This window comes from Sinocyclocheilus rhinocerous, unplaced genomic scaffold (assembly GCF_001515625.1).
Source record: "Sinocyclocheilus rhinocerous isolate Xijiao unplaced genomic scaffold, SAMN03320098_v1.1 scaffold994, whole genome shotgun sequence".
NCBI classification, from domain to species: domain Eukaryota; kingdom Metazoa; phylum Chordata; class Actinopteri; order Cypriniformes; family Cyprinidae; genus Sinocyclocheilus; species Sinocyclocheilus rhinocerous.
In genome coordinates, this window is record NW_015655381.1 from 13,378 (window position 1) to 37,364 (window position 23,987).

At 36.1% G+C, this 23,987-nt stretch overlaps 1 protein-coding gene across 1 annotated transcript in view; it reads right to left on the reverse strand.

Annotated features, from left to right (window-relative positions):
- The window catches only part of LOC107717959 (protein kinase C-binding protein 1-like), a 21,660-nt gene extending 2,275 nt beyond the window's left edge, over positions 1-19,385 (reverse strand). The window contains exons 1-18 of the mRNA XM_016524866.1: positions 19,296-19,385; positions 15,077-15,141; positions 14,720-14,871; positions 11,885-12,106; positions 9,460-9,573; positions 8,561-8,653; positions 8,361-8,448; positions 8,211-8,266; positions 8,055-8,132; positions 7,845-7,960; positions 6,547-7,043; positions 6,329-6,466; positions 4,686-4,847; positions 3,640-4,206; positions 1,341-1,540; positions 1,160-1,240; positions 978-1,056; positions 237-476 (exon numbers count right to left, since the gene is read on the reverse strand). Coding sequence (XP_016380352.1) covers positions 237-476; positions 978-1,056; positions 1,160-1,240; positions 1,341-1,540; positions 3,640-4,206; positions 4,686-4,847; positions 6,329-6,466; positions 6,547-7,043; positions 7,845-7,960; positions 8,055-8,132; positions 8,211-8,266; positions 8,361-8,448; positions 8,561-8,653; positions 9,460-9,573; positions 11,885-12,106; positions 14,720-14,871; positions 15,077-15,141; positions 19,296-19,309 — 2,962 coding nt within the window. The 5' untranslated portion in view covers positions 19,310-19,385. The remainder of the gene's footprint in view (positions 1-236; positions 477-977; positions 1,057-1,159; positions 1,241-1,340; positions 1,541-3,639; positions 4,207-4,685; positions 4,848-6,328; positions 6,467-6,546; positions 7,044-7,844; positions 7,961-8,054; positions 8,133-8,210; positions 8,267-8,360; positions 8,449-8,560; positions 8,654-9,459; positions 9,574-11,884; positions 12,107-14,719; positions 14,872-15,076; positions 15,142-19,295) is intronic.
- Between the last annotated feature and the right edge of the window lie 4,602 nt (positions 19,386-23,987).

Sequence of the window (23,987 nt, forward strand, 5' to 3'; positions counted from 1 at the left end):
GAGAGGTAAACTAATGCGTTAAAATGCCAAAAACTGCTGTAATTTCCTCAACTTTCTGGCGAGTGTGCTTGAGAAGCACTGAAATTAATGGGCTTCAATACAGGGACTATTGGCTGTTTGGAACTATTGGAGGCTCCATGACACGCTTTACTTCCGCATTCCTCAGTTCCTATGGAAGCCTATGGGAGTGTCGTAACACTGTTTCTCAACGTTCTGAGTCGGATACTATGTCTTACCAGACTGTGTGCATGACTTCATGTGCTCAGGCCAGTGTGCTTGTTGGCAGGGATAGTCGCAGTAGCTGGTGTTCCAACAGCAGTAGAAAATGGCCTCCTTTCTGCAGTTTGCACACCACTGCTTCTTTTTAGTTTCATCTATGGCCTGCTGTTTCTCCACCTCCATCTGCTTCTTGACCTCCGTCACGATTCGCTCTCGCTCCTGTTCGAGACTCTGCCTCATCTCTGCCATGGTTAGCTCTGAGTACATTTAACAAATGTGGACAAACAAAAATGCAGTCAGTATGGAATATTGATGCACAAGATATTGGACCCATATCAGTAGGGCCCTATGAAATCGGTTTTAATTTTTCCCAAATTCCATTATATTTTTTTCTCAAATTTAATTTTTTTCTGTTTTAAATTTTAATGGTTAAATTAAATTTTAGTAAACAAAAAGCATGTCTAGTTAATTGAAATCATAAAAATGTACAACAATTTATTAAAACTATAACAAAAATTTCATTTTTAGGGCCCTAAGAAATTGTATTTTTCCCAAATTCAGGTGCTTCATGTACTTGACATGTCGTGTGTGCATGAATATGTGTAGTGAAGGAAACTACACTTTTTACACAAACTACTTTTAATTTATTGCTTTAGGCAGGCATTGGAAAATGTCTTGCACATGGTCATCCCCTTCATGCTCATTTCATTATTGGTGCATCCCTACGTTAATTAAACTATTATCAGAAACGCACATACCTAAATTGTGCTTCATCTCTGATAATTCTTGTTGATGTAGCCACTGCAGTTTTTCAATTTCAATTCGCAACCGTCTTATCTGTAACAGGGCAAAAATGGCTGTTTTATTCATATTTTCAAGTTGTTAAATAACTCACCAACAGTGCTTTGCTCTTCTCCAGATTTACTTTACAAATACAAACCTCTGCTATTGTGTTTCCCGATGTGCCTTTGGAAAGGTCATTATATATCTCAGTCATCGTCCCTTTAACTGCATCCATGATCTGTTGGTCAAACACATCAATAATTATGTCAACAGAACAATTAAAATGGTTTTCATCTAAAGGTGTAGTTTGCAGCCCCCATTTCTTTTAGCAATCTCACTTTATTAGTGTACTTCGCTATATCAGCTGCTACATCTGCAGACGTGGTGGGGATCTGGAAGTCTCCAGTTGTGGATGTTGATGATGAAGAGGAAGAGCTGACGGTGGGTCCTGCCATCATGGTGGCCGATACCGGTGTGCTGGTCACCAGGGTGACGGCGGAGGTGGATGTGGTGTGTGTCGAGTCTTTCTGTTGCACTGCTGCAAGAACAAACCCAACAATAATGATATTTAAGTTTGGAATAAGATGTTTTTGAAAGTTGTCTCTTATGCTCACCAGAGCTGCATTTACTTGATTAAAAATAAAACAGTAATATTGTGAAATGTTATTGCAATTTAAAATAACTCTATTTTAATTAATTTCAAAATGTAATTTATTCCTGTGATGGCAAAGGTGAATTTTCAGCATCATTACTCCAGTCTTCAGTGTTACATGATCCTTCAGAAATCATTCTAATATGCTAATTTGGTGCTCAGTTATTTTTTAATTATTATTGCTACACAATTCTTAATAATAGTTCTTCTTATTATAATGTTGAAAACAGTTTAGTGTTTTATTTTTTTATTTTTAATCAAATAAAAGCAGCCTTGGTAAGCACGAGAGACTACTTTCAAAAACATTAAGAAACCTAATTATTCCAAACTTTTGACCGGTATTGTACATATGACATTTAGTAAGGCAAGGTGAAATGAAAATGAGACCAATCGAACCAATCACCGCTGATTAGCGTCACAAAGGAGGGGTTTGGGAAAACGAATCGTTGAGCGAATCGTTTGGGAGTCGTTGAGCAAATAAAGTAAAAATAAATGCATATTATAAGACAATGAAAGTGTTTTTTGCCCTTGCATGCATGTCAACCTGATGTTGGGGACTCCCAAAACCAAAATATGAACCTTTCATTACCCATAATAGGGGCACTTTAAAACACTAAACGTCATTTTGATACAAGTGAAATTCGGTATTACAACATTATATATATATATATATATACACTGTACATACATGCAACATTTATCATTTTCATTTAAATTTGAAACTCGGTGAGTATTGTAAATAACTAAAATGTATGACAAAATTACTAAAACTTTAAAATGAAGACAGAAAATATAAAAGTAAAAACAAATTCTAAATATTAATAGATTTTTTTTTTTTAAAGAATTTAAAAAAAGACAAAAACACAAAATAAAATGACTTTAATAATAACTTAATACTTTCATTTAAACTATTAATAAAAATTATAAGAGTATCTCTGGCATAAGAACACATTAGCCAATTTACCTTGTATCCAACCAGGGAAACAATATAAAGAGGCAAGCAATAATCAGAATTTTTCAACAAGACATTTGTTGGTTTACTAGTTTCAGGTTTTGTCCAGTTGAATCTTAGAATGGTTCAAAATCCAAATAAACAATGGTTTAATTTAAAAAATGCACAAAACATTTTTGTATATGTTGATAATATGGCAGTCATCTTAGGCTTGATAAATACATACATGGGCAAGAATTATAAATTTATGCTTAAGGTATTGTATCTATCTTAATTTAATTTACGCTGAAAAAAAGGTCTACTGCAACGTACAAAACAACTGGCTTAGAAACAATACGAACACTGCAATAATATTACAGTAATATTAATAAAGAAGTTATCTGAGGTGAATTTCAATTTCAACACAATCGATGACTGAGACGCAAGATGGCGCCAGTTGCGTTTGTATGAAACACAAGAGAGCGATTCCGCTATGCGACAAGAGCGTTGATCAGGCAAGTCAAAAGGTTTTCACTCACCATTGTGTGAATTTGCAGTCAGCTATAATTGTTTTAATCTGTAAGTGAAAGCGTCTGATAATAATGGGGTTACGGAGTAGTAGTAGTAGTATACGGCAAGTCATGTGATCACGTGGAGAGCAGCATAAAGCAACCCGCTAGATCCATAGTCTTATTTTACATGGATCTGAGCTGCATCATACATATAATTATATAATGTATATATTACATTACATTATATAATGTATATATTATATATTTTATATTATTTCAATATTTTATTCTTTGATTTATTGTTAATTACTTTTATAAATAAAATGACTGAATGCGCCTTTAAAACATCAACTATCATCTGATTGGTTGTGAATTTGATTGTTTTGCATACTGATTCACTTTCAATAGTAACATAAGAATTACTTGATGCTGATCTAATAGCATCTGGTGCAACTGATGTTGCTAGAAGTTTTATCCACATTTTTTGGATTAACAGTATTATTTACTGCTTTATTGGCACTGATTCATAAAGAGAATCTGACCTTCAGGTTTGGAGGCTGTGGGCTCTTTGAGTGCAGTGCCAGCGGCTGAATCTTTCCTGTTCCTCTTCCTCTTCTTCCCTGCCTGCTCTTCTCCCAGGTCAATGACCAGCTCCCTCTCAGAGTCCGAGTCCATGTCTTCATCCACAGATGCCGGCTGCACGGCCTCCTCAGAGCCCTTGGGTTTCTCTCTGGGATCTGGGGATGCGGGAGCAGCTTTCAGTTTCTCAGGAGGTTCTTTCTCTGAATCCATACCTGGTTTGTCTTTAGTTATAGGCTCGGAGGTGCTTGTTTTTTGGCTGGTTTCTCCTTTGGTTGTTGTACTGGCTGTAACAGCAGACTCTGCACTGCTGTCTTTGCCCTCACCAGCAGCCGCCGATGGTTTTGACTTTTTCTTGGGTGGCTCTTTCTCATTTTTATCATCAGCTACGGTTTTGTCATCTTGGCCGCTCTTAGATTTCTGTTCGTCGTCGCTACCGTATTCACTGTCGCTGGAGACAGACTTGTCGGATTCCTCTGTATCGCTGTGCTCTACGCCTTTATACACATGCTCAGATATTTCATCTATACCTGTGAGACACAGAAATGTTTAACCTTCAGGAAAGTAATACAATGGCTGCACATTCTCTATCAATAAGTCATTATAAATGAAAAGGATTATAGAGTGTAACTAACTCACTGGTGATGAAAACAGGACTATTTAAAAAGCGCTAAAAAAAATTATATTTAGAATTCTAAAAATGCTGTTCTAAAAACTATTAGATATTGCAGAAGGTGTAATGAGTTAAGCAAAACTGTATTTTACCTAACAGGGAAGATATAGGCATAATTAGTCGAAAAATATGTATGTTTTGTCACAAAACTCATGTTGGACTAACAAAACAAAAATGCTTTTTAAGAAACGTAAGTAATACCATCAGAGAGTTTTAACAGAATGGTTTGTGAATGGCAGCAAAACACTGAAAGCTGTTGCAATTGCAATTGTGCGTCAATTCAAAGTGTGAAAATGGCTGTTGTGTTTCTGATGACAGATTTCAATCTGAACTCACCCAGCTGTGCTTTGCAGCTCTCTATGGTCTTATCCAGGTTAAGTTGGAAACGGCTTCTGATCCGTCTCTTAGGGGAGGTGAGGGAGGGCTGAGCCCCATGCTGCTGTTGTTGCTGGACACTTTCACTCAGCTCCTTCAGGTCCATCTCTGCCTTACTACGATCTGAAAGCGATCACAAGACCGCTATGAGCAGATCTAAAAGCATACTCATTCGATCCTCATTACATCCTTATTTGAGCTACAGGACATCAAGTATAAATAAGATCTAGGAAGATTTAGAAAGGCTTTTTTGTGGAATAGCATCACCAATGAATTATCCACAATGAGATCTTAATGTCTTATTGTGAAGAAATTAAATATGGTCAGTTTTGATTTCATGTTTACTTTCACACAGTACAACATATTGAACATACTTCCATTCCCTCCATCACAGCCTTGTTTCTGTTCACATAAAATTTCATATGTTGTAACATTACATACAGTGCCTTGCGAAAGTATTCATACCCCTTCATTTTTTCATGTTATGTTCCTGCCTTATGTAAAACTGCTTTAAATTACTTTTTTTCCCATATCAATCTACACTCCATACACCATATAGACAAAGCAAAAACAGAATTGTCACAACCTCGTAAATTTATTAAAAATAAAAAAACTGAAATAAGTACATTGCATAAGTATTCTGGCTGGGCTACTCAAGGACATTCACAGAGTTGTCTATAAGCCACTCTTGCTGTGTGTTTAGGTTCATTGTCCTGTTGGAAGGTGAACCTTCTGCCCAGTCTGAGGTTCTGGATGCTCTGGACTAGGTTTTCATTAAGGCTATCTCAATATTTTGGTGCATTGAGCTTTTCTTCTGCTCTGATGAGTCCATCAGTCCCTGCCGCTGAAAAACAGCTCCATTTGCTTTACCATTATGGTGTATGGAGTGTAGATTGATGTGGGGAAAAAAGTAATTTAAAGCAGTTTAGCATAAGGCAGCAACTTAACAAAATGTGAAAAAAATGAAGGGGTATGAATATTTTCGCAAGGCACTGTATATTATGTAACATTTATATTTTAAACATTTTTATGCACACAGTGATGTCTACGTACCTAAAATTATTTTAATTTATAGCCTTCAATTTGGAAGAGAACAGTGGGCAAGATGTGATATAACATGGTATATAGTCAGGTTTTTTTTGTTCAAGAAATTAATACTTTTATTCTGCAAGTGTGCATTAAATTGATCAAAAGAAAATATTCAATATATAAAAAGAAAATAATATAAAAAGAAAATATTTCAAATAAATGCTGTTCTTTTGAACTTTGTATTTACCAAAGAATTCTGTAAAAAAATATATATATTTCCAACACTGATAATAATAAGAAATGTTTCTAGGATCATGTGAGGATCATGTGACACTGAAGACTGGAATAAATTAGATTTGAAATTATTTTAAATAGAAAACAGTTCACAATATTTCTATAAAACTGTGCTTTCGATCAGATAAATGCAGCCTTGGTGAACAAGAGGTTTTGAAAAACATTTAAAAATCTTTTTGACCCCACACTTTTGAATACTAGAAAATAAAATGTGGTTATTATCAGATAAAACAATTAATCAAAGAAACAAGCAGCAGATTAATCAACTGAAGGGGTTTTACCGAGGTTGAGGTTGAGGATGCTGCCGGTAGTGGGGGTCTTCTCCTGTTTAACAGGGGCGCTGGGAGCCGGTGAATGGAAAGGTTTAGGGCTCTCTAAGGTGTTTCCTGTGAGACCTGCTCTAGGAGGGGCAGGCGATGCTGTAAGAGTAGAAATGAGCTTTAGTCATACAAATCATTCGGTTTAAATATTATCAGGAAACATTTCATGTTATATATACCAGTGCAGTCCACTGACTCCTCTCCAGTGCTGTAATGTGGCAGAGCCGCTCTAGAATGACCTTTCTCTGCAGTCTCCTGTTCTCCATCAGATCCCGTATGGGCAGAGGAGTTAGTGCTCATTGGTGAACGAGGCATGTCCGTCATTGAGATTCGCCTTCCTGTCCCGCCCCCAACGTTTCCACTGGACACCATGCTCTTACCCACAAGCAACTTTGGAGATGCCGTTACATCAAAGCTGAACTTGATCTTCTCATGTTTTTCAGGTTTGACAGAGCCCGCGCCAGGGTTTGCCGGGTCCAGGAGCATCTGGAACTGGTTGTCTGGTGTGTAGGGTGTGCGGAATGGAGCGTAATTGAAGACTCCCAATTTTTTCCGGATGTTCTCTACGTACACTTCCATCTCCTGCATGGCACTGTTGAAGATGCTCTTGGTCTTCTTCACAGAGAAGGGGATCTCTTTGGACATGAGGTAGCAGTTGTTAATAGGAACCCAGGCCCTGTATATAAAAACGAATAAGTTAGAATAAATAAATAAAAAAACAGTGAAGTGACGACAAGTGTTTTCTATAAAGAAGTGTCAAGTAATTTTTCTGTCTTCACCTAGAGTGAAAAGCATCAGAATATCAATCATATCCAATCAGAACATATTGGTTTTGTATAAAGATATGAGAAACATGATTTTGGAAAAATGTAGGGCTGCAATAATTGATACAATTGAAAAAAAAAATCCGTAATGAAAATAATCAATAACAAATTTTATTAGTTGGTTCTGTGCACACAGAAGCTCAGTGATGTTGTTTTATGTATAAAAAAAAGTTGAAAAAAAAATGGATATGAATTTAGGAAGTCTCTTACTTTTATAGGATAAAATGTATGTATGTATTTTTGTAATAATGTAATGTTCATATTTGAAACCTTAAATGCATAGCACAGTTAATATTTATATAACACTGTAATATTTATTACATAATACATAAATATTATGTATACTTGTAATATTATTTATGCAATAATATTTGGAATAATTAATACATTTATAGCCTTCATTTTAAAGGAGAACATTGGGCAGAATGTAGAATAAATATATTTTAAAAATATAATAATAAAATAATGTTTTTAAAATTCATTTTCATCTGATTAATCAAAGAAGTGGTCAACCTATAAATGGACTGTCAAAATTCTATTGCGCAACACTGCTGTCGGTCACTTCTGGTTTAAAGCTAAGATTAACATGGAGCAAATTGATTTATAGTTTGATGTTGTGTGTATGGTTGGGACCCAGTTCAACGGTTCCTCACCTGTCGTGCTGCCCAAAGAACCGTGCATCCACTTGTCCATCTTTGTCTCGAAGAGCTTTGGCAGGCCAAAATGGGAATCCCTTCAGCTTGGCCCAGACCAGAGGGTGGGGGTTGCTCTGATGCACACAAATATTTCATGAACAGATGGTTAACTCACACTGGTTACTATGTGAAGAAGGAATTTCATTTCGTTTAGTGTAATACACTCACACATGGTTCACAAAACCAGTTGTCCCTTTTCTGGCATGCAGAGAGATAGCACTCTGGACAGACCTCGATCTCATTCATCTGAAAGGCAATTGGTATTTAAAAACTGGCACTGAATAAAGTGTGTACTTATTTTGGCTTACAATTTACAATACATACTTCATGTTCACAGATCTTTACAATAACTTTAGCCGTTGCTGTAAGTTTATGGTTGCCTAAGAGAAAAACAGACGCAAAGAGATAGTTTTAACAAAACAAACATTCAGCAGAAACTAATTTGACAGTACAGTGGAACCGTTAGCAACCGACCTCCATTATAAATGATACAGTTGTGCAAAATCCACTTCACATCAGCCAGGAAAGCCTCAGTGGAGCCGTACATTTTCTTTTTAATATTCTGAATAGGAACAAAAAGTGAACACACTAATAAAACACTTTCATAAGATGCCAGATTTTAGACATTCCTAGGAATTAGGAATATCGATCAGATTCAAATGCTTCGCTTTCACCTTTTCTAAAGTACAGAGATCCATGGGATGAAATATATATTCTGCATAATCAGGATGCTGTTCCAACGACACCGGCTTCTGAAATGGCTCCGTCTGAAGAAAAGAAAGAGATATTTTAGTATTAGAGGTAAAAAATAAAAATCATCCTGTAATACCTAAAACATTGTAACCATATTTTTTTTACTATTAATTTCTGGCAGCCAATGCTTCCAGTTTTTTTTACTGTAAATTGAATAGGATTTTTTACAGTGTATTGTACGCACAGAATGACACTTGTGTTGGCATACCTTTTTAAAAAAACACTTTTAACCCAACCTAACTAACCAAATTATGATGTAAAGGCTCTACTGTGAATGTAACCCCAAACAGCACCATTGAGACATTCATGAAGCTTTTCAGGTGGGCAGGTATTAGAGGTAAAAAAAAAAATCATCCTGTAATACCTAAAACATTGTAACCATATTTTTTTTACCATTAATTTCTGGCAGCCAATGCTTCCAGTTTTTTTTACTGTAAATTGAATAGGATTTTTTACAGTGTATTGTACGCACAGAATGACACTTGTGTTGGCATACCTTTTTAAAAAAACACTTTTAACCCAACCTAACTAACCAAATTATGATGTAAAGGCTCTACTGTGAATGTAACCCCAAACAGCACCATTGAGACATTCATGAAGCTTTTCAGGTGGGCAGAATGTGTCTGTGCCTGTTCTCTGAGGAAAGGGGCTTAAATGTAAGGCTCTCATTTCATATTGAAGTGTACAATGTTAAAACAAGTGGGAAAACATTAAAATTTCTCACAATTGCTTTTTTTGTGCTAGTTCTAGGCACAGCTCTCAAATGTAGACTAAATCATGGATCTGCAAAAGCAGAGTCACGGAAAGTCATGAAACCTACACCAGGCTGCTTCATCTTCTGGAGAGCAAACTTCAGCAGGAAAGACAGCTGATCCAATGTGAGCATCGTCATAGCTTTACTCTGAGTCTCTATGCACTCTGCAACTGTTATTTTCTGTAAACAAAAGAGAGAAATGCTTAAAGCTTTATTTTAATGCAAATATTAAAGGGATGTTTCTATATGTGACCCTGGACCACAAAACCAGTCATAAGGGTACATTTTTCAAAATAGAGATTTATATAACATCTGAAAGCTGACTACATAAGCTTTCCATTAATGTATGGTAGGATAGGACAATATTTGGCCGAGATACAACTATTTGAAAATCTGGAATCTGAGGGTGCAAAAAAATCTAAATATTGAGAAAATTGCCTTTAAAGTTGTCCAAATGAAGTTCTTAGCCATGCATATTAGGCTACTAATCAAAAATTAAGTTTTGATATATTTACAGTAGGAAATGTACAAAATATCTTCATGGAACATGATCTTTACTTAATATCCTAATGATTTTTGGCATAAAAGAAAAATCAATCATTTTGACCCATACAATGTATTTTTGGCTATTGCTACAAATATACCCCAGCGACTTAAGACTGGTTTTGTGGTCCAGGGTCACATATCGTAAAAAGCAAAATATAATTTTTCTGTTGAAAGAGTTTTAAAAATGTATGCAAAAATGAATTCAGATATCACTGGCATGGTATGCTGCCAGTTACAGCTTATGTTTAGTATTCAGTAACTTAGTAGGAGCATTACTAATTTCACATGCAAAAAAGTTAGCCAATCATAAAAGCAGTAATTTACATGCAATATAAACATTTTAAAGTTACAGTAGCAAAATAAGCCCGTTTAATTCTAAAAGTCAGAGAGGATGGAATATTGTCAGGTAAAACAAAAGTATGACTTTTTAGTGAAAGAAACCTAATATTACAAATGGATTTTGGAGAAAAAAAACAATTAAAAGTTAATTTAACTAATAGATATTGCCATACTTCCCCAGTTGATTAATTACATTAAGAATTGCAAACATTTTTTGTATTACAAGTTTTCTGAAATGTTATGTTTAAATATGCAAATAAGGCATTATCTAATTAATTATGCAATAATTATCACAAATTTCCAGAACAGAAATCTGAACAATGGATAAAGCCAGACTGGTTTTGTGGTCCAGGGTCACATATCGTAAAAAGCAAAATATTATTTTTCTGTTGAAAGAGTTTTAAAAATGTATGCAAAAATGAATTCAGATATCACTGGCATGGTATGCTGCCAGTTACAGCTTATGTTTAGTATTCAGTAACTTAGTAGGAGCATTACTAATTTCACATGCAAAAAAGTTAGCCAATCATAAAAGCAGTAATTTACATGCAATATAAACATTTTAAAGTTACAGTAGCAAAATAAGCCCGTTTAATTCTAAAAGTCAGAGAGGATGGAATATTGTCAGGTAAAACAAAAGTATGACTTTTTAGTGAAAGAAACCTAATATTACAAATGGATTTTGGAGAAAAAAAACAATTAAAAGTTAATTTAACTAATAGATATTGCCATACTTCCCCAGTTGATTAATTACATTAAGAATTGCAAACATTTTTTGTATTACAAGTTTTCTGAAATGTTATGTTTAAATATGCAAATAAGGCATTATCTAATTAATTATGCAATAATTATCACAAATTTCCAGAACAGAAATCTGAACAATGGATAAAGCCAGGTTCAAAAAGTTTCATTTTGTTGACATATCAGGGTCAACGGTTTTTACAAAACTGATTTCAGATGTCTTTTTTTATCACTCCATAAATCAGAAAATACAGCCAGAAAAAAAAAAAATCACCATGTTTTTAGGAACAAAATGGTGTATAAAATCAAGCAAATCAATATGAACAAACCTCTCTGTAAAAAAACTTCAGAATATACAGTAGATGGAACAAAAAAAAAAGATATGTATTGTAAAGAAACGTATTGTAATTGAAATCTACAGATGCAAATAGATTTTTTTTTTTTAAATATGTTTTTGTCTGTAGTATATCTTGCCCAAAATAAAACATTTCCAAATAGCTAACAATCTGCACTGTGAAGATAAATTATTTTTTAGACAAAATAGAGCTGCATAAGCCAGTACCTCACATTCAGGGCAGAACCAGTCTCCCTCGGGCTCTGCAGCCAGTTTGAGGCACTTAGCGTGGTAGACGCGCGGGCAGAGCTCACAGCAGAGCACTTGGCCCTCGCGGTGGCACACGTCATATGATGCAATTTCAAATTTTCCTTTCTCTTTGTAGACAGATGCAAATAGATTTTTTTTTTTTTAAATATGTTTTTGTCTGTAGTATATCTTGCCCAAAATAAAATATTTCCAAATAGCTAACAATCTGCACTGTGAAGATAAATTATTTTTTAGACAAAATAGAGCTGCATAAGCCAGTACCTCACATTCAGGGCAGAACCAGTCTCCCTCGGGCTCTGCAGCCAGTTTGAGGCACTTAGCGTGGTAGACGCGCGGGCAGAGCTCACAGCAGAGCACTTGGCCCTCGCGGTGGCACACCCAGCAGTAGAAGTCATTCCGCCCGTCCTGCGGTACAACATCAACAGGGTCTGTGGTGAGTGCGGGCTGCTTCACATAGTAAAAGGGACCATGTCTTAGTTCTGACTGGAATGCGGGCGAGAGAAACAGAGGGTTGGGGTTTCAAAACATGGGTATTAAAGGTAACAAGACAAAACAAACAGGCACAACGGTTATCGATCAGGGGGTGGCATGGAAGGACAGAAAAGGGCAAATGTAGACTAATGAGCATTAAATGAATGGAATTTCAATCTGTAACGTGAAAGTAAATGCATCCTTGTTAGAGGTGGAAACAAGCTCAGGTCTAATAATTCATTGCAGCTGCATCAACATGAATCATAGGCTGTCCCTGGATACACATTTCTGCTTAGCTCGCATGACAGCCACCTGCCTTGCATTGTTTGGCTGGGCTCACTATCTGAAGGCACGGACCTTAGGCTGTTTGTGAAAATTAATGTCACTGTCGAAATATGACACTTTTCTAGAAGGTAAAATGTTTTTTAAAAAAAACAGTAGTGGTCAACTTGAGGGTTTATCAATAGCTGATACCAGGGTTTGACAATAAGTGTGGTCTGTTTGCATATGGTTGCTGTTGAGCGAATGCTCGTGGTGTGAGATGCTGAAAAAACGGTGGATGTGATGATGTTTAAGGTGTGATGCAATAGCCACATCAGTCAAAACATGTACAGTCAAACCAAAATTTATTCAGACACCTTTCACACATTATCACAGTTTATTCACTATAATTTAGAAAATGGTAATAATATATGACAAGAACACAGAGATAAACTGTCAGAACAAATTCATCTTGATAATGTCAGATAACACTTAAAGGATCACTCCACTATTTTTGAAAACAGGCTCATTTTCCAACTCCCCTAGAGTTAAACAGTTGAGTTTTACCGTTTTCGAATCCATTCAGCCGATCTCCGGGTCTGGCGGTAGCACTTTTAGCTGTAGCTTAGCATAGATCATTGAATCTGATTAGACCGTTAGCATCTCGCTAAAAAATGACAAAAGAGTTTCTATATTTTTCCTATTTAAAACTCGACTCTTCTGTAGTTACATTTTGTACTAAGACCGATGGAAAATGAAAAATTGCAATGTTCTAGTCCGATATGGCTAGGAACTATACTCTCATTCCGGCGTAATAATCAAGGAACTTTGCTGCCGTACCATGGGTGCAGCAGGCGCAATGATATTACGCAGCGCCTGAAAATAGTCCCCAGCATACGATGTAACTAGAGAAGAGTCAAGTTTTAAATAGAACAAATATCGAAACTCTTTTGTCATTTTTGAGCGAGATGCTAACGGTCTAATCAGATTCAATGATCTATGCTAAGCTACAGCTAAAATCTGGCTGAATGGATTCGAAAACGGTAAAACTCAACCGTTTAACTCTAGGGGAGTTGGAAAATTTGCCTATTTTCAAAAATAGTGCAGTGTCACAGTTTACTTTATTTTGCTATCCTCACTTACATAAATGAACTATAGTGTCCTGCACCCACTAGTAAAAAAAATATCAAAAATGATATCTGGTGTCTGAATAATTTTAGGTTTGACTGTATACTCAACGGTAACAAATAAAACAAGAACACAGGAATGTATTAATATATTGATATTGAACTCTTTCTACTATAATAGCCTGATAAAAGAGGCCTTTCGATTTAATATTCATTGATTTACTTATTTCATTTTGAGGACATCAGTCTAAATATAGCTATTATTAAAATTATAAATCCATATAAGTTATTTAATTTTTAAAAAGTTTAAACTTGATGTAAACTTGATGAAGATAATGTACTCCACATCTGACTCTTAATTTAAAAACTGCTACTTATTGCAAAAAACAGCAAACTGTTTCATTTTCTTCATGCTAAAATATCAGCAAAATGTTTTCAAGCAAGTATACTTGGAAAAACAATAGGAAAATTACTTAAGTATTTGCATCTATTTGATTTCTAGAATCAGCATAAATGTTAATTGTGAATACAATTACATTTAATCAGTTAGAAATTTTGAACATTATATATATTTAAGCGGTTCAAATGTATGAATTAGTTTACATTTAACAAATTGGATTTATATGACAAATATATAAACCTGGATATTGTGTATTTAAAACACATTTGTTTGTTTTTTTAGTAATATTACATAAATCTCATCTTTACTTGTTTCAATTATATGTGACAAACAAATATGCATCACATTACGTTAATTAGTTTATGTTAAAACTGTTTAATCCAAATGGATGTCAATTTTATATGTAATTAAAATACATAAATCTTAAATATAGGTCTAAATATTTTTTGTGATAAGAGTGATAAGATTTTGATAATGACTAAAATTAAATACATTTTTATTTAACAAAATATTTGCAATCAGAAAATTGCATTATTAATTGACAAGGCTCTTAGCAGATTTTGTAACATTTGCCAAAAGTGCACACAAATCTTAAAGTGGCCAAAAATAAAGTTTGGCACTGTTTCAGGTGGCGAAACAGTGAACTCAATCATAAAATGTACATCTATATTAGGATGATAGTAATGATGAATACCATCAAATCTTGTAGAGAAATCACAACGAAGAAGTCGCCCAAAAGACAAAATAAAAAACAAAAAAACAGACAGACACTGAAATTAGTGAATGACTGACATGCAGGACTGAACAAGGGCCTTGTACAGGGAGTGAAAGTTGCACCTGGTCTTTACTGTTATTGATGGCTCCTGGTTTCTTCTTCTTTTTGACAGGACTGGAGGAGGATTCCGATGGCGAGTGTCCGTTTGAGGAGTGAGGGGGGCTGGAAACCTTGCGCTTAGGGACGGTCCTCTCTGCTGACCCTTGATCAGAGACTGCACAGCAATGGGACAGATTACTTACACAAACTTAGAGTTAAAACTGTAGGTATAAATTAAACTATACTGAACCAATTAAATCCGACCACAAAGCATCAACAAAAATGGAAGTTTAACAAACATGACGTGTTTGCACTGTTTTGACACTTGATAAATGTGGCAATAAATGTGGCACTCTCATCTCATCAAGCACAATTCTCACCCTTGGATCGTGTTGCGATTTCCATCCTTTCAATTGCATCTGACTCCTTCCCTCCTTCAGCCAAACTGCCACAATGAAAAGAAATCAATGGTATTTAAATGTCCATGTTGTACACCTATAACTGCTGTTTTGTCGTTATGGCACCTGCACTTCTGATGCCATTCTTTTCGGTACAAGAAACTGCTTTACTAAAATGATGCTTGAATTCATTTTTCACCTTCAGAGGGAATGTGTTTAGTGATATTGAAGCTAAAAATTTGATACTAGCAAAAAATAAATAAAAATCAGCTGAGGCCTTTCCTGATGGATTCGTCAACGAGTGACATGGCATAAAAATATCAAATTTTATGTAAATATATACAAAAAAGGCAAAGCAGTTTCATTTCTTTAAACAATAATGTGCTTTTCTCCAATCCAAAAACACAACAGACAACCCAATTTAATTATGCAGTGCAAAAAAAAAGAAATACTTAATATTTCTTGTATGTGTATATACGTGTATATACAGGTACATCTCAAAAAATTAGAATATCATGAAAAAAAAGTTCATTGCTAAAGAAGCTGGTTGTTCACGGAGTGCTGTATCCAAGCATATTCTTAGAAAGTTGAATGGAAGGAAAAAGTGTGGTAGGAAAAGGTGCACCAGCAAGAATTTGGGGACAAGATTTACTTGAAAATCAAAATGACTTAAGATATAAGTCTTATTTTCTGAAAAATGTATGAAAATTAGGTGAGTCTGATTGAAACAAGAAAAAAATATCTGTCTATGGGGTAAGAACAATAAACTTAATTCAAAGGAAAAACAAGATTATTTTTCTTACCCAACTTTCTTAATTTTTATTTTTATTTATTTATTTATTTTTAAACAAGACTGTCATTTTGCTTCAAGTAAATATCTCGATTTAAGAATGTTTAGATATTTGTACTGGAAAACAATACAAAAATACTGAGCAAGAAAATTATTTTTTGCAGTGTATCACTGGTGGAAGTAGCACCAAGATGGTTTCCTCTTACTGCCAAGAGAGAATTCTCTAATAGAAATCCCAATAAACACACAAACGCCATCTGAGCCATCAGAGCGATGGGCCATAACTCATCAGATGTAGCGTCAGTTGATGCTAATGCTAAACCTCTGTGGAAATTTCAATTTCAATGCAGCACTAGGACTTGAGACCTTCCAAGCGACATAACGTTTCCCATCAGCCTATGTGGGTTTAAAAAGCCTCCTTTTCTCTTCTGATGCCTGGGTAATTTTCACACCCACCCATCGTGAGCAGAGGAACAGAGAACGACCTCCACGAGCAAACCTCGAGATGATCAGAGAATCACACTGTTATTGTCTATTCTAGGTCTATTCTAATGCGTTTGCACTGATGTGGCAGCGATATCTTGCTCCGTCCTGCACCCCCAACCTTCACAGAGATGCAGATGGGGAGGGGAGGTGTTGACAGCATGCACAAGGCAAACATCTGTAGAGATTGAGCACTTGCCATCTTGGCCTTCTCACGTCCAGCCTACATGCACCATCCACTCCCCACCCACAGAAGAATCCAGCTCCTCTTACGCAAGCAATAATCCGAAAACATGAGTTAAAATGGCAAAATACAATCGCAGATACACCTATAACCTTAACACACAAGCTTCCTCCCCAAAAACACACAGTCAGACTAGCATTGTATGGTTGTCCATCTAAAAACTGACATATAATAACAGCATACCTTTTTCTTTACAGGCACAGTACACAGATTCTTCAGGCTGAGCCTTTGAAATGTTTTTTCAGATATAAAGGCAGTGAGGGATGAGACAAAGATGGGTGCAGAATTTTCCAGAAGGGCCCTGCTCTCCCTGCTGCTCTCAGAGCGATTGTCAATCTTTAACCTCAGCTGTGTGCTGCCGATTGGTTTGAGAGCCACACGGAGGCGCGTGATTGGGCGGCTGGTGCTGTGTGTGCCACACAGGCTCTCCCTGCTCTTCTCTCTCTGCTCCGATACACTGCTGCAATGCAGGGAGGGCTGCTTCTGCTGCTGCCATTCACCGGGAAAATACTCATATTCTACCCTGAGAACTACCGGTGTGAATAAACATGGGACGCAGATGTTCGGACAAACATGTCAGATGGTTTTATTCTCCTCCCCTTCTTGCAGTCACGGGTTAAGGGCGACCATTTTGATCCCATTCTCCGTCCTTGTCGTGTTAAGTAAGAGCCAAACGGAGATTTGACAAATGAGCGGCTCTCAGGAATGCAGCAAGGGCCTTGTAAACACCAAGAGACAAAGAAAAGGCTGGAAAATGTAATCTGAGTCGTGGTAAATTGCAGGTCTTGGGAATACTCCTTATTCTCTGTCATTTAGCTGCTCAAGACTGACTTACACCCAGCCGGCTGCCAAAATGAGCTCATGTACCACTAAAAATAATTTAAATTGCTCACTAATGTTGTAATAGGATCAAGGATGCTCATTGTTCCGTCTGGATCCATTGATTTATTCAAAAACACATTGAAAAAAATTACTGTTTTTTTAATGATTATGTTTTTAATTTCTGCATTAATTCAATAAAACAGTAAATGATGTCACAGAGGCGATCCCTGTGGTCCTAAATCACCAACGTCAGTGTGTCTCCTAAATATCAGATAATTCAACCCTTTTATGACAAAACAAGGTTAGTTCATGTTGTAAAATATCACGTGGATTTATGATTTTATGAACGTGGATTTCATGACATTTGTAATTCATACACACTACCGGTCAAAAGTTTGGGATCAGTAAGACTTGTAATGTATATATACATATAAGCAACAACCAACCCATTATTCAAGGTGCAAAAAATATTGTTACACCACATGACATTTTTTTAGTAACATTCATTTATACTTTTTTTTCTTTTCTTTTTTAAAACAATAAAACAAAAATAAATAATTTGAGTAATATTTAGAAAAAAATATGGAAACTCTTCTTTGTCTACTACTAATAAAAATGATTTGATGATGATAATTCAAAATGATGTTTCTTATATCTCCCTGTTGTAATTCATTCTCTGCTCTTTTTTAACACACAAACTGATCCACCCCCCAAAAATCTCAGCAGCTAAACATTAAATCACATTTCTAAAGTATAATCTCAAACAGATATCAGGAAATCACGATTGCACATACACTGTCAGTCAGACAGGTGAAGCCGATAAACAGTCAGGTTTAATCACTTGCTTTAACAGCCAAACTGTCCAACGTGCAGGTTATTTTGCAGACAATGACTGCTATGGCAGGTTAAGAACTAAAAAAAAAAAAAACACCTCAGTTTGACATTATGGTTGTGGAAAAAACACTATTCCACTGCTTTGACCTCTGATCAGACCCCTGCTGTATTAAATACAGTATCCAACGACTTGCCATCCAAGAGAAATATTTGAAATACTGGATACAAACGTAATATTAATAATGCCACATTAAGACAAAATGCTTGCATTCACAGACACAAACACGGTCTTTGTGGTTGCACAGTCGAAAGAGGAAGTCTGTCTGAAATGGCTGCCAACTCATACCACAACTTAAGTTTTGATAAAATGCCTGGCCTGTACAGAGTCTTTACATCCTGAGTAAACAGACAGAAGCCTCTATTTAACCCAGAAAGACAAACACAAGCCTATTACACCATCTATATGCATCTATTGATAGAAAAGAAAGTCTCTTCTATTTCAGATCCAATAACTCTGTCAGCAAATGCAATCTGCTGTGTGCTTTAGGCCTATAGCCTGAGCAAAATGGACATTCAGCATTATGTCGGCCATTGGAAAGTGTTCCCTTAAATTGCAACCTGAGCCAAAAATGCTGCTCGATCTTTCTGCCAGTCTATATGTGCACTTCCTCTTACAGTCTGTACTGTCTGCTCTTCAGGGCCTATCATTTTGAGAGGTCTGGCCTGTGACACAACCTGACACAACTGTGCTCCTCTCCAGCTCTAGAGAAACTTTACTAGGAGAGAGACCAGAAGAGGCCAGTTTGGTCACAGTGTTAGCACAGGTCAGCCATGCGAGCCTGGTGACTAAAACACAGTGTGAGTGTGATTTCTGAGTTGCCTCTGCCTGCCAGGATCCAGCTCTTTGGTGTTGGGACAGGTTTTTGTCCCCTGTCTCTCAGAAAATCCTGTATTTCTGCATGACATAATTCAACCATTAGCGTTAAGAGGTAGTGTAAAAAGCATATAAGCAATGAAAAATCTCTTACCTCTGTGGATGCATGGCTTAAAACAGTGGGTAATGTCAATGCTTACTAAAACATGGAGGACAGCCCTCCCTCCCTCTCTCTCTACACAGCAGTCTCTGCTCTCCAAGCCAGCCAAGCCAACATTCTGATAACAGCAATGAAAGCAGTTCTGTGATTGGCCGGTTTTTACAGGCAGGATGAAAGGCAGCAGCTGATTGGCTGACAGGTTTCCTGAGTAAATTTCTTTTGTTCAGTACAGACAGGCTGTGGCAGGATTGTGAACTGAAAAAGGAGCTAGGCCTTGATGTGTACAGCTAAAACTGAGCTAAATAATTTACAGTCAAGCTCTTGTTAAAGGTGTTTTACATTAAATTAAAACAAGTAATTGTTAAAGTAGTAAAAAGGCCTTGACAAGGCATTGAGTGCTGAAATTAAACTCTGCTTAAAGGAAAATCATACTTAAATGATAAATATCTGGTTCATCTGGTTTTTCAGCCTTAATACATATATTTGCATATTATATGCAGTTAGAAAAGTTTCAATTTGAATTTGTTAATCGTTCACTACGTCATTACCTCTGAATCATTCACTAATTCGTACCACATCATTGATTCTACAAATTCATATCATCATAACAGCTTGGGTTGGTTATCTAGTTGTTTCTTCAAGTACATTAGTGTTAAGAGTGATTTCTACTCAAACAGTAAAGAGAGAGCCTTAAAGGGACAGTTCACCCAAACATGAAAATTCTGTCATCATTTACTCACTCTCAAGTTGTTCCAAACCTGTATGAGTTTCTTTCTTTTGTGGAATTTAAAAAATATATATATTTTGAAGAATGTTGGCAACCAAACAGTTGCTGGTCCCCACTGGATTCCTTAGTAGGGGGAAAATACAATTTAAGTCATTTGGGACCAGCAGCTCTTTAAGATATCAGGCTCTTGTTTTTTTTTAGCTTCAGACTATGAATCAGTTCAGTCTGAGGAAGATATCAAACATGTTTCTGTATAAGTTTGTAGTGTTCTGAATGACTTAACAGTCGGGTAGTTTGTGATCCTCAGTTATTTAGTGTATGATGCCTAGTTTTTTCTGTAACTATTTCAGGCGGGTAAATGTATGATGCCTAGTGTTTTAAAATCTGTTCAGATTTTAAAAATCATGTAGTGTATTCCAGCCTTAATTTATACTCAAGATGCCATCACCATATGTTTCAAACAGACCTGAGAGGGTGGGGTTTGGGCACAGCTTATCTGAAACCCACTCTAGTTCGACAGGTTCTGAAGCACCTTGCAGTGGTTCAGCTGCCAAAACACACCCCACACTTGATGTCTCCTTGCAAAACCAGACTTTGTGTTTTAGTATCTAAAAGGAACCAACAACACATGCACATTTAATCAAAGGCTACTGAAACTGACTAATAAATTATTAGATTTTTACACATTTTGATTTTTACATTTGCTTGCCCATGCAAATCTCACTAACACAATACTAGGGTGTTTTGGGTGGTTGCCAGGATGTTGCTATGCGGTTACTATCATTACTGCATTACTATCCATTACTATCCTGTTGCCAGGGTTTTGTGGGTTGTTGCTATGGTGTTCTGGGTGGTTCCTTACTAGCCCAATTCCTTAGACAAAACTTAAAAGCGAATTCTTAAAGGGAGAGTTCGCCAAAAAAAAAGAAAAGAAAGAAAATAAAATTCTGTCATTGTTTACTCACACTCATGTCATTCCAAACCTCTATGATTTCATTTCTTCAGTGGAACACAAAAGAAGATATTTTGATGAATGATGGTAACCGAAGTGTAATTACATTATTTAAAAGCAATAAACAGAATGCTTAACATAGCCCTTCGTCATCTTTAAAACATACGAGTTCAATACTGTTCAGAGACCTAGTAGGTCATGTCACAGACTGTCCACTAGAGGAGGCTATTCAGCTTTCTGCTCCTCATGTTGTCATCTATGCTGAGGACAGCTGTCTGAGACTCTCTCTGCTGCATTAATAAATCAAAACACATACTGACACAGACACACACTCACACAGCATGGAAGATCTCAAGCCAAAGAAATATTGATAATATGGAGAGTTTTTCCATAGACACACTGATTTTATTCAGCTGCATATCTACAGTACAGTATATATTCACATGAGTCACAGGATTTGCTGGTTTAAAATGCAGTTTAGTTATAAAAAACTGTATATATAATTATACTGTATATATTTTCTAAAAAATACTGACAGCTTGGAAGATCTCTAGAGATATCTAGAAATAATAGCATTTCATCCATCTCTTTTATTAAACACTCAGTTGCCGTAAAGGGATAATTCACCCAAAAATGAAAAATCTGTCATCATTTTCTCATCATCATGTCATTCCAAATCGAAATGACTTTCTTTCTTTGGCGGACACATAAGAAGATATTCTGAAGAATTTTGGTATCCAAACCATTTCCCACTGACTTCTATTGAATGGGCAAAAAAAACAAAAAACAATACTGAGCCATTTTTCAAAATGTCTTTTTCTGGGTTCCACAGAAAAAAAACGAAAGTAATACAGGGTTGGAGTGATGTGCCAGTGAGTAAATGATGACAGAATGTTTATTTTTAGGTGAACAATCCCTTTAAAGAGCTTCAAGCACAGTGATACAATTTCCTAACCTTGAATTAAACAGATGTAATTATTGCACTTTTTTTACTCACTCCTCATTCATACATTCCTGAAGAGGTGATTTAACCTAGTAGATCTTTAAAGCACTTCATCTGGAGAGGGGATGGACAAAAGAGAGGTTCATGACTGCATGTTTGCAGGTAGAGAATCTATAGATGCAGATGATTAGGGGCTATCTCCTGTCCTTTAAAACTGCTATCTCCTGTCCTTTCAAAGGGGACAGAGTGAGGGGGTTGAGGGGGTAAACCATTTCACACTCTTGGTAGGGGGAAGTGAGATTGTGCTGTGAATTGGGGGAGGGAACAACAACAGGTCTATGGGCCGCTTTCTGGGTTTCTGAAGAATGTTATTGGGACACTCTCAGTTTTGTGGTCAAATATGCTCAAAACCGAAAATTTTAATCTCATATAGCATGTTATTACTCTACATTATTTAAAAATAAGACTTAAAAAGCACCACTCCACTTCAAATTTGCACATTTCCTTGGCGTACAAGTCCAAAAAGACATTTTAAAATATATTCTTTAGTTATATGAGTTTTTCCTCACTGATTATCAAATTGCTTGATGCTTCAGTTTCACGTCTACGTTTTTTGGCCAGATGAGACCAGAGGTTGTATAGCAGGGAAATGTCATGACAAGAAACAGCAAGCAATGAGCTAATTACTACTCTCTCTCTCTCTCTCTCTCTCTCTCTCTCGAGACGAGTTCATTGCTATCTTCCATGTCTGGTCTTCAGAGGGCAGAGCACTTACAGCCTCTGCAGACCACAAGAATACAAGTGTGTCCTAAAATGCTTTTTTGAGCATTTATTTATATTTACATCAAAATATATAAATATGCATCACAAAATGTGAGCTTATTATGTATATCAGGCATAGGAACACATGCCTTTGATAATTTACAGTAAGGTTATCATAGTTTGCTGTGTCATATATATATTATACATTAAAGCCTTTATTTTGTAGCCTTTCCTCCTGCACACACAGCAGTTTAATTTATTATTATTTTTTAATTATTTTAATTTAAATGTATTATTATTTACTATTTGTACACTTAAAATGGATTTTTCGGGGCATTTTATCTTTGCAAGAACATATTATTCTTTCTAACCATACAAAAACACATAGTATGTCACCTATTTGCTTAGTAAATATAATTTACTTTGCAAGTATCATCAATGTGAACAATAGCTTATTTTAATGCATAATAAAATCAATGCATAATATATGTCTAGAAAAACAAACATGTTAGTAATGAAAAATAAAGTTATAGATGTTTGCCTCCCTATTTGCCTAAAAATATTTGCCTCCACGTTTAAATATCCACAGTATTTCTGTCACTTTTGGTGGCAAATTTAACTAGTTTACATTATGCAGTATTGTGCATATTGAAAAGCATTCTGCAACTTATTCGCAACTGTTCAAGTGCTTGTAGGCTACATCGTGTATATTGTGTAACGTATTCTTTGTGTGCATAATGTATATTAGGCTACATGTAAATCTCGATATTGTGTATTATGTGTAAATTGTGCAGTGAGTTTATTGTGCTCTTGTACATTGCCTTATACTGTCACTACGTGGCTGCAATGTTGGTGGACCACATGAGACCGACGTACACGTTGTAGTGCCGATAAAGTGATTGATTTGACAGACTATGAATAAAAATGTGTGCTACGAACAAATAATTCGATCTCTCGCAAAGACAGCGAATTCATCACACTCAACTTATGCAAATAAAGGCGTAACGTCAGCATACTCATTAGGGATACGTGTTATCTCTATGTGGTCCTTGGAAGAGCTCAAAATAAATGCACTATATTTTTTTCTACGATATTGCGACTACTGCCCATCTCCTACTGGATGTCTATTTTTCGATCTGCGGGGGTTCATGTACTTGTAGTTTCTTTCCTTTCCAGCTCTGTGTAGAATGCTCGTATCGCCCGAATGGCAGGACTACATTACCCAGCAGCCCCCTGCGCGCATGGTTCGGGCAAGGCTTCTTTAAGCTTTGGGAGTGTTTCCCATTTAAACAAACATAGCTA